General features: G+C 41.2%; 1 protein-coding gene across 1 annotated transcript; it reads left to right on the forward strand.

Annotated features, from left to right (window-relative positions):
• On the forward strand, positions 1–14,695 carry npc1 (Niemann-Pick disease, type C1). Its single transcript, XM_083990867.1, has 25 exons — positions 1–149; positions 2,216–2,344; positions 2,493–2,599; positions 2,982–3,127; positions 3,405–3,572; positions 3,676–3,925; positions 4,084–4,166; positions 4,265–4,635; positions 4,805–5,031; positions 5,373–5,473; positions 5,935–6,037; positions 6,152–6,341; positions 6,542–6,724; positions 6,926–7,040; positions 7,255–7,382; positions 7,733–7,867; positions 8,024–8,113; positions 8,281–8,471; positions 9,477–9,592; positions 9,821–9,950; positions 10,110–10,295; positions 10,825–11,056; positions 12,084–12,197; positions 12,436–12,598; positions 12,693–14,695. Exons 1-25 carry the CDS (start codon positions 72–74, stop codon positions 12,773–12,775), a joined length of 3,819 nt encoding a protein of 1,272 aa, XP_083846993.1. The 5' UTR covers positions 1–71; the 3' UTR covers positions 12,776–14,695.
• The last annotated feature ends 1,421 nt before the right edge of the window (positions 14,696–16,116 follow it).

Raw genomic sequence — 16,116 nt, forward strand, 5'->3', positions numbered from 1 at the left:
GAAAACCATCAACAAGATATGCGAAACTTTACCTGGACTGTCACTCCGACTCGATCTTTTCAGTGAGAGGGATGGGACTCTTACCGAGGATACCCGTTTTATGCACACTTTTCTTCATCGTAGTCCTGTCAGAAGCGTCTTTTCGACGGGTAAGTTGCAACTTAGACGTCCGCTGCTGCTCCCGTGACTAAAACGTGACTCAGCTCGGTTTATGACTGAGATGTTGTTTATCCGAGGCGGCGGCTAACAGCGAAACTAACGTAGTTGAGGCTATTCAGGGGCTCTCACTCTACATAACCAAGCTAAACACGGCGTTAGTCAGTAATAGGCTTAAGTAGAGGTTCAGACATGATAGAAAAACAGTGGTGCTGTTTTGGAAAAACCGGGGCCAACCTCGTTAACTAAGCACCGAAAAAGAGACAACACCAGATATTTTAGCTTTGGGGTTTCACAGAGACAGAGACGGAGCTGGCGTCGGTTTCTGTCTCAGACTTCAGTCGGTGTGTCTAATGTCTAACATGTCACGACAAGACAGCCCTATTTCTACTGTACTAGATGTTAAATGGGAAGCTAAGCTAAATGTGTTCCTTGCTGTGTGTTATCTAAAAGCCACAAGTTTTGACCTACTTTAAACTGGCTCCAAAAACTGCGATGCAGAAGAACATCTAGTCTGCAGCTTTAGCAAGTTATTTATCAGGCAGACCATAGTAAAGGCTTGGAGATACTGTAGGTAGTTAGATTACAGCTGAGTCTTTACTGTCAATGCTTTGTTCAATCCACTCTACTAAATGGCAACAAATAGGAGTGCAATGTTATGGAAAAGACAGCACTGAAGTGTACAATTTATGGTATTGATCATCATAAAAAATGATTCATTTGATTTAATCAGATCTCTATTGTGACTCAGTGGCCTTTAAACTCGTTTCACTGCATTGTTTTCATCCATATTCATGAGGTAACTGGGCCAGTCAGTCCCCTGCAATGCATGAAACTCATCTAAACTGTGTTAAAACCATCAAATCTGAGTCCGATTAATCATTACTGCCGCAAAGATAAGATACCAGCAAAGAAAAAAAACCCAGCAAGAATGTGAGATGAGAAAAAACAATATTGATCATTTAGAAACTGCACTGGATAAGCAGAAAGTTTTTCTTTTCTTTTTTGCAGAAGCTCTCTGTCCTCAGAGAGTAGCTCAAGGTTTCTGTTTTTATATTTGTACACCTCAAACAATCCTTGCAGTGTTCTGGTTTTTTACCCTAAATAAACACAGATTGCACCCCTAGTTCTGAGTCTTTGTAAGTTGACTTTGGACAAATAATTGGTACATTTAGAGCACTGGCCTAGTTTGTGGCTGCACAGTAGAACTCGAGCTTTGGAAATAATGACATTTAAGTGCTGTCTTTACACTCAGTGCCAAGACACAAGTAGGACAGAGTGTGATACCAGTAGCCAGACTTACTCATAAAACAGTTTGTAAAGTAAGTGAATTAACTTCCCCTCCCAACAACGAACACGTGAGAGCTCTGATGCTGAATAGGCAAATCGTGGAAAACCTTGACTGCACGAGCTATAAATAGTATTTAAATCTCTTTTTGCATACATTTCGTGACCGATTGTTATCACACACTTCATGTAGAATATCAGGTTCAGAATTAATGTGTTGAAATTGTTGAGACATATAAACATTTGGCATTTGTGTTATGTTTCCATAGAAATTTTACAACAGTTCTGCTTTTTTTCCTCTCCTTTTTTGACACTGATGATGATGATGAATGTTGCACGATGTGAGTAAACTGATTCTCTGTCTGCCCCTCTAAGGTTTGCTTCTTTCAAAGGAAGCATTTTTGCAGAACTGAAATTTTATTTTCAGATATACAAAGCACGAGATACTAGAAACACCGGAAAGGAAACAACTTGACAAATATTAAACCTCAAGATAAGGCTGTAACCTCAAAACAGATTGGTCGAGTTCTTTTAAAATACGCCTGAAATACGTCATGTTGTCCACTGACGCCTTTAGAGGAACTTGGGCTCTGACCTCTTGATTTGTTAGTGAGACATTTGCCAATATTATCACTAAGTAACATCTACACAAGATTCACCAGATTCTTCAACATGAACATACTAAATTGCAGAGCAGCAGAGATGCCAAATGGTTTTTCTCTGTGAACACACCACATGAACTGATCATTTTGTTTTCTTGCCCCACTATCAGGTTGAGGCCCAGCACTGCGTGTGGTATGGCGAGTGTGGGGAGTCGATAAAGGTGCCCGGAAAAAAGTACAACTGCAACTACACTGGTCCTCCCAAACCTCTCCCCTCTGAGGGTCAAGAGCTTCTCACGGTATGTTTCTCAGTGCTTTTTGACGTTTGACGCTGTAACCAGTGTTTTATTACATACTTCTGCTTTCCATTGGTCAAAATATTATTATAAAAGTGTATTAAAGGGGATGTCATTGTGTTTTTTTTTGTTTTTTTTTTTTAACATAAAGGAACTTTGTCCTGGTTATGACTATGGAAACCGAAGCCTCTGCTGTGATGTTGACCAGTTGAAAACACTCAAAGGAAGTCTCCAGCTGCCCCTTCAGTTCCTGTCTAGGTATGCACTGCGGTTATGACATTAGCTAATGAAGCACATGACAAACTCTGAAGGACGTTATTATTATCTCCCATCTGACACTGAGTAGGCCGTCTACCCCTTTGAGACTGTCACTGTGTACTCATGCTGCTCCACTGGGGTTAGGGGTCAAGGTGCATGATCCGAATACTGGATTAGAGAGAGGCTGTCTCAAAGGCCAGACTGCTTTGTTTTGCAGAGGTTTACATCTTTTCTTATCTTTGTAGGTTTTTATTTTTTTATTTCACCACATTTATTACTACCCTGTTTACAGCTGTTTTCCACATATAAACTTTACCTTTTTAAAAAAAATGATCTGTAAGTTATATGCAACTACTCTGACACTCGCTACTTCTGTGTGCAGATGTCCGGCCTGTTTCTTCAATCTGATGAACCTCTTCTGTGAGCTGACATGCAGCCCCCAACAGAGTCAGTTCATGAACGTCACCAATGTCAATGTGTCCAGTGTAGTGGAAGTGCAGTACTACATTGGAAAAACGTTTACTAATGGTGAGTTCACATCACATCACACATGGGCTAAGACACAAGAAGTGGCTGCACCTTCATTTTTGTGGCTTCCTGGTTAAGTCTAGAGAGAAAACATGCTCATTTTGACCACATTTGGCTTGCATGCCAAACCTTATTGACCCTACTTAAACATGAAGTCATGCTCCAAGTTGTGTAATTCTGTGGGTAACTCACAGTCATAACTGCTGTAGTCAAACAAAAAAGAGGAAGGGGCAATTGAACTTTTTTTTCCCAAAATAATTCACATGCACTTTTTCAGCCATGTACAATGCGTGCAAGGACGTCCAGGCACCGTCGAGCAATGTGAAGGCCTTATCACTGCTGTGTGGCAAGGATGCAAAGGACTGCAATGCCACTAACTGGATCCAGTACATGTTCGACATTAACAATGGACAAACTCCTTTTCCTATTGACCCAATATTTTCAGGTAAATGATTTTGTTGTAATTCATTGACTTCATATTTAGTCACGAATCTGCTGCAGAAAATGGTTAATCCATCGTGCTGTCTTATACTGTTTGTTTACTCTAGATGTCCCGGTTTCTGGTTACACTCCCATGAACAACAAGACGTATGCGTGCACTGAGGGCTTAGAGGATGGTTCGGGTCCATGCTCCTGTCAGGACTGCACAAATGCCTGTGGGCCTAAACCCGTACCCCCCTCTCTCCCCCCGCCCTGGACAATCTTTGGTCTAGATGCCATGACGGTGATCATGTGGATCTCCTACATGGCCTTCCTGCTTATCTTCTTTGGAGTTGTGCTGGGAGCATGGTGCTACAGGTGAAGGATTTTTTGATTGCAGTGTTTTCTTTTGGATTAGGACCGATATGATACAGTGAATCTGCAGCCATGTGATATTGTCACAAAAATATCTTGGTTCTGTTGCTCGTGTTTGAAGTTAATATCTAACTGGTTTGTGCGGTTATGTGTGTTTACAGGAAGAGGACAATCATGTCTGAGTATGGCCCCATACTGGACAGCAATAACCCGCTGTCTCTCAACAGTGATAATCCTGATCAAGGTAATCTGTAATCCGTTTGCCATAGATACAGTATAACTCACCTGCTTTTTAAGGTGTAATGAAAGTAATTCTTACTCCCAGTCTTCATTTCTTCACAGTAAACGCATCCTGCTGTGAAACTCTGGGCGAACGCTTCGAGAACGCACTGCGGATCCTCTTCAGCTCCTGGGGTTCCTTCTGCGTGAGGCATCCCTCTGTGGTCATAGTGGGCAGCCTGGTCCTTGTGGTGGCCTCGTCCGGGGGGCTGGTCTACATGCACATCACCACTGACCCCGTTGAGCTGTGGTCATCTCCCAGCAGCCAGGCCCGCCAAGAGAAGGACTACTTTGACAGCCACTTTGGACCTTTCTTCAGAACCGCCCAACTCATTATAACCACTCCAACTGAGAACAATTTCACCTACGATCCGTACTTTGGTGGAACAAACGTCCCATTTACACCCATATTGAATATAGACATCCTGCACCAGGTGGGTTAGTGGTAGAGGTCAGTTCGCTGTCATTAAAACCACTGAGTGTATAATGTCGCTTCTGTTACTAAATTAGAAGCATGTGAAGAGCAACTTCATTCTGAAACCTGAGGTCATTGTTTCTCTTCTCTTTGTCTGCTTTCATTTATTTCTAATTATAAACAACCAGGTGCTGGACTTGCAACTTGACATCGAAGCCATCGTGGCCACATACGAAGGTCAAAATGTCACCCTGGAGGACATCTGCTTGGCTCCGCTGGCCCCGTACAATAACAACTGCACCATTTTGAGTATCCTCAACTACTTCCAGAACAGCCACGCTGTGTTGGACCACAGCATAGGAGACGGCTTCTACATCTATGCTGACTTTCACAGCCACTTCCTCTACTGTGTCAGGTGATTTTTTTTTTTTTTTTTTTTTCTCCAACCGGTTTCTTTTCCTTTTTCAAATAGTGACCACTAAGCTGGTACTGGTTGTTTTAAGTAGAGGCTTTGCCTGTTATCTGTATCTGTTATCTCTGGGCTAAAGTAAAAGGCTCAAAATCTCTAGAAAACATCCGTATCAAAATCAACACCTGCAGCTCACAAGATCTGTCTTCTCTGCATGCGGACAAGAATTGTTGTGATTGAAAGTGTCGCCTCAGAATAGCCCCAATGAACTTCCTCATTTGTTGTCATGAGATGCGTCATTTGTCTTTTTTATAATAACAGCTTTACTCCTATCTTTTCTCCCGCAGTGCACCAGCATCCCTCAACGACACCACTCTCCTCCATGACCCTTGTTTGGGCACGTACGGGGGCCCAGTCTTCCCGTGGCTGGCCCTCGGGGGATATGATGGTGAGCTGGAGTAACGCTTGTTGATAAAGTTATTGAAAATAGTGGCAGTTCATCCTGCACAGCACTTCAGTATCCTAGAGATTATCTCTAGATTCTTTTGTTGCATGAAGACAAAAAATCTATGGTCTTCTGAACTTAATGCATGTGGTGGTCAATTTAAAGCTCTGTCAGCATCACCTGACATTGTGCAATGTAGACACAGGTAGAAGCATTAAGGTTACCAATTAGCCCTACATGGTTTATGCAGCTGGAGCATTGATTGATTGATTGAACTGATAGCAATAACAAATACAGATCACAGGGAATGTATTAATTTATTGTCTGGTTGATATTGTCCCGTCGCTGCCAAAGTGAGTGCTCAGCTGGTTGAATCGTCTTTATCAACAGGCTTGATGACCTGAGGATTGTATGTGTGACGCTGTCGCTTTTACAATTAACACATCCTTTGTTTCAAACTACAGAAACCAACTACAACAACGCCACTGCTCTGGTGATCACCTTTCCACTCAACAACTACCTGAACGACTCTGTCCGGCTAGGAAAAGCTCTGGCATGGGAGAAAGAGTGAGACATGGATCTGCTTCTAACATTACATTTAGATAGCTTCAGCAAAAAGAAAAAAAAAACACTATTTTCCTTGTGTGTTCTTCATGTGTTTTCTATTTGTGTGCATTTCAGATTCATCCAGTTCATGAAGAACTTCAAAAACCCCAACCTGACCATAGCGTTCAGTGCAGAGAGGAGCATTGAGGATGAAATTGACAGGGAGAGCAACAGCGATATCAGCACCATAGTAATCAGCTATGCCATTATGTTCATCTACATCTCTCTGGCCCTGGGTCACATCCACAGCTTCAAGAGATTGATGGTAAGAGACGAAGCGCCAATTCCCTGTCGTAATCATTTGCCTCGCTCATGCCATGAGAAGCTCTTCATTCCTGCCTGTGATGCAAGAGCTTCAGTTCAACAGAACGAGTACAACTCGCTCGACGACTTCCTGTGCTCATGTGTAAAAGGGAGCAGCTAAGGGAGGAGCGTGACTCATCCTCTATCTTTTGACTCACACAGGTGGACTCTAAGATTTCTCTGGGTATAGCGGGTATCCTGATTGTACTCAGCTCTGTGTCCTCCTCACTGGGGATCTTCAGCTACGCCGGGATCCCTCTCACGCTCATTATAATTGAGGTCATTCCCTTCCTGGTGCTGGCTGTTGGAGTGGACAACATCTTTATTATAGTGCAGACATACCAGGTAAGCTATTACAAATGAATATAAATTAATGCTTATGTGCATCTTCACTATCTGTATTATTAATTTATTCACTTAACCATTACTCTTGTTACTTTTCCTTCTTACACCAGACTCTCGAACAGAACAAATGTATTAATTTCAACAGAGATACCTTTTTTTTTTAACTCACTGAAAGTAATTTCTGTTTGTGTTTCTGAACAGAGGGATGAGCGGATGCCACAGGAGGAACTTCACCAGCAGATTGGACGTATTCTTGGAGATGTTGCTCCCAGCATGTTCCTCTCCTCGTTCTCCGAGACAGTGGCTTTCTTCCTGGGTAAAAATGAGTTTTCCATTAAATGCACTCCATTATATGTACACAGACGATGTAGATGAACATTTAAAATGTATGTATGTATGTATTTTTAATGGTGGTGGTGGTTCTACCTCATCTAAGACGGTTTTAGTGGAAAGGGTTGAAACAGTTGCCTCAAGAAATGTTTTCAGGTTAGTCACTCGGTGATAAAACTGTTGACGTTTTCTGTCTGCAGGAGCCTTGTCCAACATGCCTGCAGTCCGGACTTTCTCTATGTTTGCTGGCTTGGCGGTCTTTATTGATTTCCTGTTGCAGATCAGTTGCTTTGTCAGCTTGCTCGGCTTGGACGCCAAAAGACAGGAGGTGAGTCTGAGGGGAAACTGTGGTAACATTCATGATGATGATGTTGTCTGAGAGCTGAGAGATTAATGTGAAAAGGCTTTCCTTACTGATGTCACAGTCACAATTTATTGTTCCACTCAGATACGTCACTGACTTTTCATCCACACAGTCGGCACTCATGATAATTTAACTGATAAGTTCTATTTGCGGATTTATTGTTTATCTTCTGCTCTTTGGCCTCAGTGGTGCACGGCTGGAGACATTCTTCTTCCTCTTCTTCTTTGTTCTTTGTTTTAAATGATTCAATCTTGAATTCTGTCACAGACTGAATTTCACTTATCAAACGCTGTGTTGTCTGTTCTGTTAAAAAGGGGAATCGACTCGACATAATCTGCTGTGTAAAACTGCCAGAAGGTCAGGAAACCCAGACGGAGGGCTTCCTCTTTCGCTTTTTCAAGAAAGTCTATGCCCCATTTATCCTCAAAGAGTGGGTGCGACCAATCATAGTAAGTCCTCGGTCACACTCACCCACATCTTCCTTATCTCGAGAGTGAGTCCTCCTGCTATGTATTATTTGGGAGTTGGAGTCATAACTCCCAATGTGTAGAATATTGATTTTGGTCGGTATATGATGATCGTGTTTTTCATTTTTCACTCTTCAGGTGGCAGTGTTTGTTGGAATACTCTCCTTCAGTATTGCTGTAGTGAACAAAGTAGAGATTGGACTGGACCAGAAACTATCAATGCCTGATGTAAGTGTTTATATTTTATATTGTAAATGTGTGTTCATGGATTTGGTTTCGCCAGATGTTGAAAAGCAGAATGGTTATATCAAAGTATTTGTAGTAGCACTTCACCTGTGATGTAGTTTATATTTCTGATTACCTGACTGCTCCTGACTGTTTGTCTCTCCATGCAGGACTCCTACGTGCTGAACTACTTTAAGAACCTGAGCGAGTTTCTCCACACCGGAGCTCCAGTGTACTTCGTGGTAGAGGACGGACTCAACTACAGTAGCCCGGAGGGCCAGAATGCTGTATGTGGAGGAGTGGGCTGCAACAACGACTCCCTGGTCCAGCAGGTCTACGCAGCCTCACTCATCAGTAACTAGTAAGGCTCAGCTATAAAACATTACTTTAATTTGTGTAATCTAACAAAAGATTTGTTTCATTTCATTTTTCATTTATTGTTTATTTGATGAGGACAATGCACATTAAAGTCCCCCTCCCGCAAGCCTTTTTGGTCATTTTAAAACCAGCTCATTAGCAATGCACATTAGCAATGCACCTCTGGAGGGTGGGCGGAGACTGCGCTGCTCTGCACCCGCCCAGCAACCTCCTCGCACCCCACCCCCCGCTTGCTGACAGCTGGACATTGTACAATTACAGATTCAGAGCGTTTAGCGTAAAACTCCACACTGGGATTCGATCCCAGACTGGAACATAGTCCTTGCTCATGGTGTAAGCTGCTCTACCAGGAGAGCTATACCTGTTATACCTTGACAGCTACACCGAGCTGCCAAGCCTTTCACCTCTGAGCCAGATGCAGAGCGGGGCGGGAGCTTGTAGCACTAGTGCCCTCCCCTGGAGCTGTGACACGTCAGCTCCAGTCTCCCTGACACTGCCAGTTTGCGTCTGCCATTGGTTCACGGCAATTTGAAGGCAGAAAAACTCAGAAATGCAATTTTGCACTTCCTTTTCTGCTGATATGTGCTCTAACACAAGAAAAATGCCACAGGAACATGTGAAAAGCACGAAAAACACGATTTTCATGGGAGCGGGTCTTTAATGAACAATTGGTGACGCACAAATGACGTCATGTAAATATGCCGGATTTAGCTCAAAGCTAATTTCCATCCGTAGTCGTTTAAAGACGGACAGACATACCATGAAAAACAGATAACAATAGGAAGCTACCTCCGTAAATATAATAAAAAAAACTGAATATTAGCAGCAGTTACAACAATAAGAAAACAGATAACAACCTGCATACATATAAGAGAGGACAGAGTACTAGCAGCAGTTATAGCAGTAAGAAATAAGAAAACAGATAACAATGCATTGCAGCGCTGCATGGCAGTCTGTGACATTAATTCCTTCATTTTATGCTTTTCAGCACAACTATTGCCTTCACGCCGTCCTCCTGGCTGGATGACTACTTTGACTGGGTGAAGCCTCAGTCCACCTGCTGTCGATACTACAACACCACCGGGTCCTTCTGCAATGCCTCGGGTAAATTTTAATCCAATGTCAACACGCTTCGAACCCTCGTCTCACAAGCCTGGTGTCACAAGTTCAACATTTTTTTTTTACCAATCCCTCACACACAAAATGTAGTGAAACATATTTTATTCAGATTTTGTTTTCAATTCAGTGCTTTTGTGTCAGACTAAAATTTGCACATTTATCAAATACCTGTTGGTTTAACGGAGGAATTTACCCCTGATGTTGCTTTTATAGTGGTAAACACATCGTGTGTGCACTGTCGGCCCATGACTCCTGCTGGAAAGCAGAGACCTGAAGGAGAGGACTTCATGCGGTTCCTCCCCATGTTCCTGTCAGACAATCCCAACATCAAGTGTGGAAAAGGGTAATTTTATACCTCTGACGAAAAGTTATTGAAAGCACATGACAAGCCATTAAATGTTTTCACTTTAGCTTTTGCTTCTCCAGTGTTAACCCACTTTGTTTTGGTTTGTAACATTTTCCTTCCTTCACTCTCACTCACAACGTGTTAATGCTCTTACAGCGGCCACGCAGCCTACGCCACAGCAGTTGACCTGTATCCGGACAATGCAGGGGTGGGGGCCACTTACTTCATGACTTACCACACCATCCTGAAGGAATCCCCAGACTACATAGACGCTCTGAAAATGGCCCGAATTCTGGCCAGCAATATCAGTGAGTCCATGGGCCACAAAGTGTTTGCTTACAGGTAAGTCCTGTCGCTTCGCTTAGTACCCTGTGTAATTAGATACAATATTTAGTTGTTTTTAGTTCCATCTACTCCCCTGGGGGGGTTTAAAGGTGAAGTGCTGGTATCACAATTTCTGCTTGTTTTCAACTCAGGGTTCAAGGAGAGGATTAGGTCATAGATAAGCACACAGGAAAGAAAACATTATAAATGGCAATGGAGCTGATGTTTGACCTTAAGTATTGCATTATCCACCCAGTGTATCCTATAATATCACAGAGAAGTCACACCACCGAGGTTGAACCCAGTGATCCATGAATGATCATGTTTGTGGATATGAAATTAGATTTGCTGCGTTTATACAATGATAGAATAAGCTGAATCAAAGGTTTCCACTGAAACTATAGAGTCTGTCATTGTAAATATCTACAAATAAGAAAAGAAAGTTTTTAATTTTACACAGTACAGTCACATCATGTCTTCTTAGTTTTTAAGCAACTGGACAGGTTTTTTGCTCTGCTCACTAAGACACATTTTCCTCCCTTCACAGCATCTTCTACGTGTTTTACGAGCAGTACCTCACCATTGCGTACGACACAGCTCTGAACCTGAGCGTGTCGCTGGCGGCCATCTTTGTGGTGTCTACTGTGTTGCTGGGCTTCGAGATGTGGTCAGCCGTGCTGGTCAGCCTCACCATCGCCATGATCCTGGTCAACATGTTCGGCGTCATGTGGCTGTGGAGCATCAGCCTCAACGCAGTCTCCCTAGTGAATCTGGTCATGGTGAGGGCGAGGCAACATGAAACACACACACAACTTTTATCACACAAAAGTTTTACACACTAGCAAATGACATGTAAGTTTAAAGTAAAGCAGGGAAAATAAGGAAAACATATTAGTTCGGATGAGTTTTTAAGTTGAAAGAAAAATGATGTCTATTCACAACATCCATCCACTTTTTTTGTAGATTTAGTCAACATTGATGTCAAATATGACAACATTTTATAACATGGCAAGTTGGCAACATCATCAACAACATGAGCTGTCCAAAATTGAGACATCCAATCCAATCCAATCCAATTTTATTTATATAGCACGATTTAAACAAACACAAAGGTTTCCAAAGTGCTGCACAGCAAGATAAAATATAATAAGTAACACAACAGAAGCACAATAAAAACAATGGACACAATAAGATAAAATAATATACGATAAAACAAATTAAAATCAACAAATAAAAACAAATACAATCATTAAAATAAAATAAATGAAGTCAACTGCCTACTGGGTGTTAAAAGCCAGGGAGAATAGGTGGGTCTTAAGGTGGGATTTAAAAACAGACAGAGAGGAGGCCTGTCTGATGTGCTGAGGCAGATAGGCCTCCTCTCTGTCTGTTTTTAAATCCCACCTTAGACATGTTTTAACTAATGGTGAAATTGAATGAATGAATGAAAGTTTTATTTGAACATAGAATAAGAAAAGAACAGAATAATGATAATCATTCTTGATGCAAATTCTTTGCAGTTTTGTGGCTTTTTAGGTCTTTGAATGACAAATTGTGCGTTTTAAACCTGGAATGTGTTTACATTGTGTCTGGCTGTCTGACCCCTCGCCTCACTTACCCCTTAGGAACTTTGATCTAGCAATGTCACCAAGTCCACACATGTCAGCGGTTATGTTGACATTAAAGTAAAATGTTGTTATAACCAGAAAGAAGCTGGAAACATAGCAGAAACATAAGTGTTCACTGGTTTTTGTTCCTGCATTTCCGCCTTTCTGGTGCTGAGTTGTTTCCTGTCCTGTGTTGCAGTGTATCGGTATCTCGGTGGAGTTCTGCAGTCACATTGTGAGAGCGTTTTCCATCAGTGTGAAGAACAACAGGGTGGAGAGGGCCGAAGAGGCTCTGGCTCACATGGGCAGTTCTGTAAGTATTGCTTCACCTGTTCTCCACATGAGCAATATAAGTAAATAAGGGTGTGTTTGGATTGAGAATATTTGCAGGCTGATGATGTTGATCTCTGTGTATACAAGCATGTATGGTTGGATCAAGTAATGTTTTGTTTTGAGGAAAACTGAATTTCAAAAAGGTTACATACTGTATTTTAATTTCTTTCATATATAATCAGTTGCAACATTTAATGACACCGTTTCCTTTTTTGCAGGTCTTCAGCGGGATAACGTTAACAAAGTTTGGAGGTATCATAATCCTGGCACTTTCCAAGTCACAGATCTTCCAGGTCTTTTACTTCAGGATGTACTTGGCCATCGTGCTTCTAGGGGCCACACACGGCCTCATCTTCCTCCCTGTGCTGCTCAGCTATATAGGTCAGTAAAGTCACTCATTTAAAGTCAAAGACAAAACACCAAGATGTAAGATAAGTGCACAGTTCATGTAAAAATGTTCTGCCTCTTCACACAGGTCCTTCAGTGAACAAAGCGAAGGTGTTTGCTGCTAATAAACGCGTCGCCGGCACAGAAAGGGAGCGCCTCCTCAACTACTAGCAGGCTCTTTGAGACAATGAACAATGAACTAACTGTTTGTCTGGGATGGACTGTGTGGGTATGAGCGCAAGCGGTTTCTGTGATTACTGACACACTGGTTGTCGTTGCCACTACTATGCACGGATTTAACTCAGGAGTAACATGGGATCGGGAGTGCCAGAGGCCTTTTTTTTTTCACCCAGCTGCATACGCACCGATTTCTGAAGAAGACTTTGAACCCTCACCATTCCTCTTCACACTACAGGACAAACATGACTTTGGTAGATGAAGCCTGTGCGACAAAATGGAACAGACAAGCAATACTTTGACAGTGTGGAAGTAGGAGAGACGCCAACACCCAACATCAGTTTACAGACAAATCCTGAGTCCATATGCTATGATCTATTTTGATTTGGGGAAATTCAAAAGGGTAAAACTGGTCAGTTTTTCATGTTTTTTAAATATATACAGAGAGAAAACAAACTATGTGGAACATTTTTTTGCAAACATTTACTTATGTGGAACATTTGTAGAACATTTTGATATTATAAACCATTTAATGGCTGGAACACGGCCCACACTGAAGCTAACGGACAACAGTAGTGAAATCAAAGGCCCTCATAATACCTGGCATTAACGTGGATCATAATCACAGTTTACATACTGTATAATAACAGGCCAGCTCATGGTAGCATTTTCACCCAGCAATAATATGTGTTTTATGTGTTATTATTTCCTGTTCACAAAGAAGAACTGGAAGTTGTCTCATATTACAAATATTTGGACACATTTGACTTGACCACACTGGTTTTGAAATGAAACATCGTCTTTCACTTTCTTTGTTCACATCTATATTGTGAGTGCAGGGAATCCCCGAGGTTAATTTCCACATGGATGTGGATCTTAACGACATCGTTTCATTTCAGATTCAGTTTAATGGAACATGGAGCCAGATCACTGCGGCCTGCCATGTCTTTTATTGCCACACCTGTACCTCTGGAGTTAATCCATTGCCACATTTCATTATAGAGTTTGTTCATGTATCTCAATTGTTTGAATGACTAGATTGTGAGTTCATCTTGAGTTCAAGGGTTAGGGTCAATGCCAGATGTTAAGGGTACTGTAAAGCTAATAATGGATTTACATTGAAGTGTAAATGAGACACTTTGCGGTTACTGAACAAAACACAAAGCTTTACTTGTAACTGTAAATAACATACACACGACTAGAGTATGATATTCAAACTTGTGTAAAATAACTGGAATAATAGTACAGTCTTGAGTTTGTCATTCCAACACAGTTAAGTTATTATTGTTTTTTGCTTTTTTAATTTTAATTTTAATTTTGTTAACCATTAACATTATGATACCTTGCATTGCTGTCCTTTTAAGGAAGTTTCTCAAAGGAATTACTTGGTTTTCAAGGAAAAGAAACAACTTTGTGTGGCCAATTAAAAACAAACAATCAAAAAAAAAAAGGAAAGAAAAGAAAAAAAACTTGTACACTTTTATCTTGCCCCACAGTATGTCTGAGATACTGACTAGTGGAGTTGATCATTCATTAAGTCTTAATTAGGATGGTGTGCTCTCACTAATTCAATTTGAACAGGCCTGAGACATTACTGGAGGGAGAGGATGTCAACATGTGCCCGGGAACTTAAAGGGACAGTACCATTCCTTGTTTTTAGTTTGTATTTTGTTTTCTTTTTTTTCCCCACCATGATGCAGTATTGTTTTTTTGACATGTATGGTGGAACTGTGTTGAAGAGAAGAACCTGTGTATGAATAATGATTATGAGCAACTGACTGAAAAAGTTGTAACATGTTGTTGAGTGAGGAAGAACTGTGCTTGTAAACAGTGCTATGCATTGGCCTGGAAGAATAATCTCTGACACTGAAGATTAAACCAACCTCTGGTTTTTAGTTTTTAACAATTTTACAATATATTCACATGTATGAATTTATTTCCTGTGCCCAAACATATGTCCTGTAGGTTATTGTGCTTTGGTTAAAATAAGGCACAAGTTAAACACATTAGAAGCCATATCTCCTCTTACTGTAAGTCACATCTTGCTTGTCAGCTTCTGCCTGTAGAGTATTTTAGCTCCTGAATACAACTGCAGTGTCAGCTACTGTAGCACAAATCGCACACATGTCGGTTGAGATTGTCCAGACTGACCACAGTGTGGCGTCATCCATTCATGAAGCTCTGTCTGCATTGTGCTCTCTGTGAAAAAAATAGTGGGAGTGACCTATTTTTCTTTTTCTTTTTTTTTTTTAATGTCTCAAAGAGGAGCAGCCTTGCAATGCTTTTACCTCGTCAAGTGAATTAAATATGCGCCTGGTGCCACTGTCTCAAATGCAGACTCAACACAGTATAATGGAGCGGGGGTTGATACGGCATCAGAATTAGACGCTTTTGGATATTTACGCTCAAACTTTACAGGCCATCAGTCACTCACATCCCATTTGAAAGTCACTGCCAAACCCAGAGCCATGCACTTCCTCCCCGGCCTGTGTTGTTGTGACTGTCTGTCCAGCGCTGTTGTCACACAAAACTCTGGCTCATGACTTATTTATCCACTGTCCTGTAGCACCGGGGGGTGGGGGTGAAGGGGGGCTGAGAGATTAAAATATTAATTTCCTCTGCAGGTCTGCAGCACTGTCTGCAGGGGAGAATATACAGGTTGTGTGTGTGTTTGTGCATGAGAGAGAGAGAGCACTATTATGTAAGATGTGCATGGCTCGCCTCCGACTAGACTCTGACCTGCCCTCATCTTTTATTATTATGACAGGCTCATACTGTACACAAAGGGTGTTGTCATTTCATAGGGTGTGAGCAACATCTTAGGAAAACAAAAGCAGAGAAAGTAACTGAGGATAAATTGCAGTCTCAATGGAGTCAAATAATTCCCACATATTTGGCTGAAAATCTTTGGAGATTTTTGAAACAGAAATGTATTTCTGCTACTTTATACTTTGCTTGGGATTAATTACTAATATTTAAAATTATCTATTATCATATATACTATTATATATACTGTATATATACACACATACATATTATATATATGTATAATGTATACTGTATAGATAGATAGATATGTATAATGTATACTGGATAGATAGATAGATAGATAGATAGATAGATAGATAGATAGATAGATAGATAGATAGATAGATAGATAGATAGATAGATAGATAGATAGATAGATAGATAGATAGATAGATAGATAGATAGATAGATAGATGGATAGATAGATATAAAAGACAGTTTGTCCTCTGATTCTTTCATCCTGTGACCTTTGGCTCTCTTAACAGCAGATGAACTCAAAATAGATGTTATTTATGTAAAACAGAGAG

Source organism: Trachurus trachurus, assembly GCF_905171665.1.
Source record: "Trachurus trachurus genome assembly, chromosome: 17".
Lineage (NCBI taxonomy): Eukaryota > Metazoa > Chordata > Actinopteri > Carangiformes > Carangidae > Trachurus > Trachurus trachurus.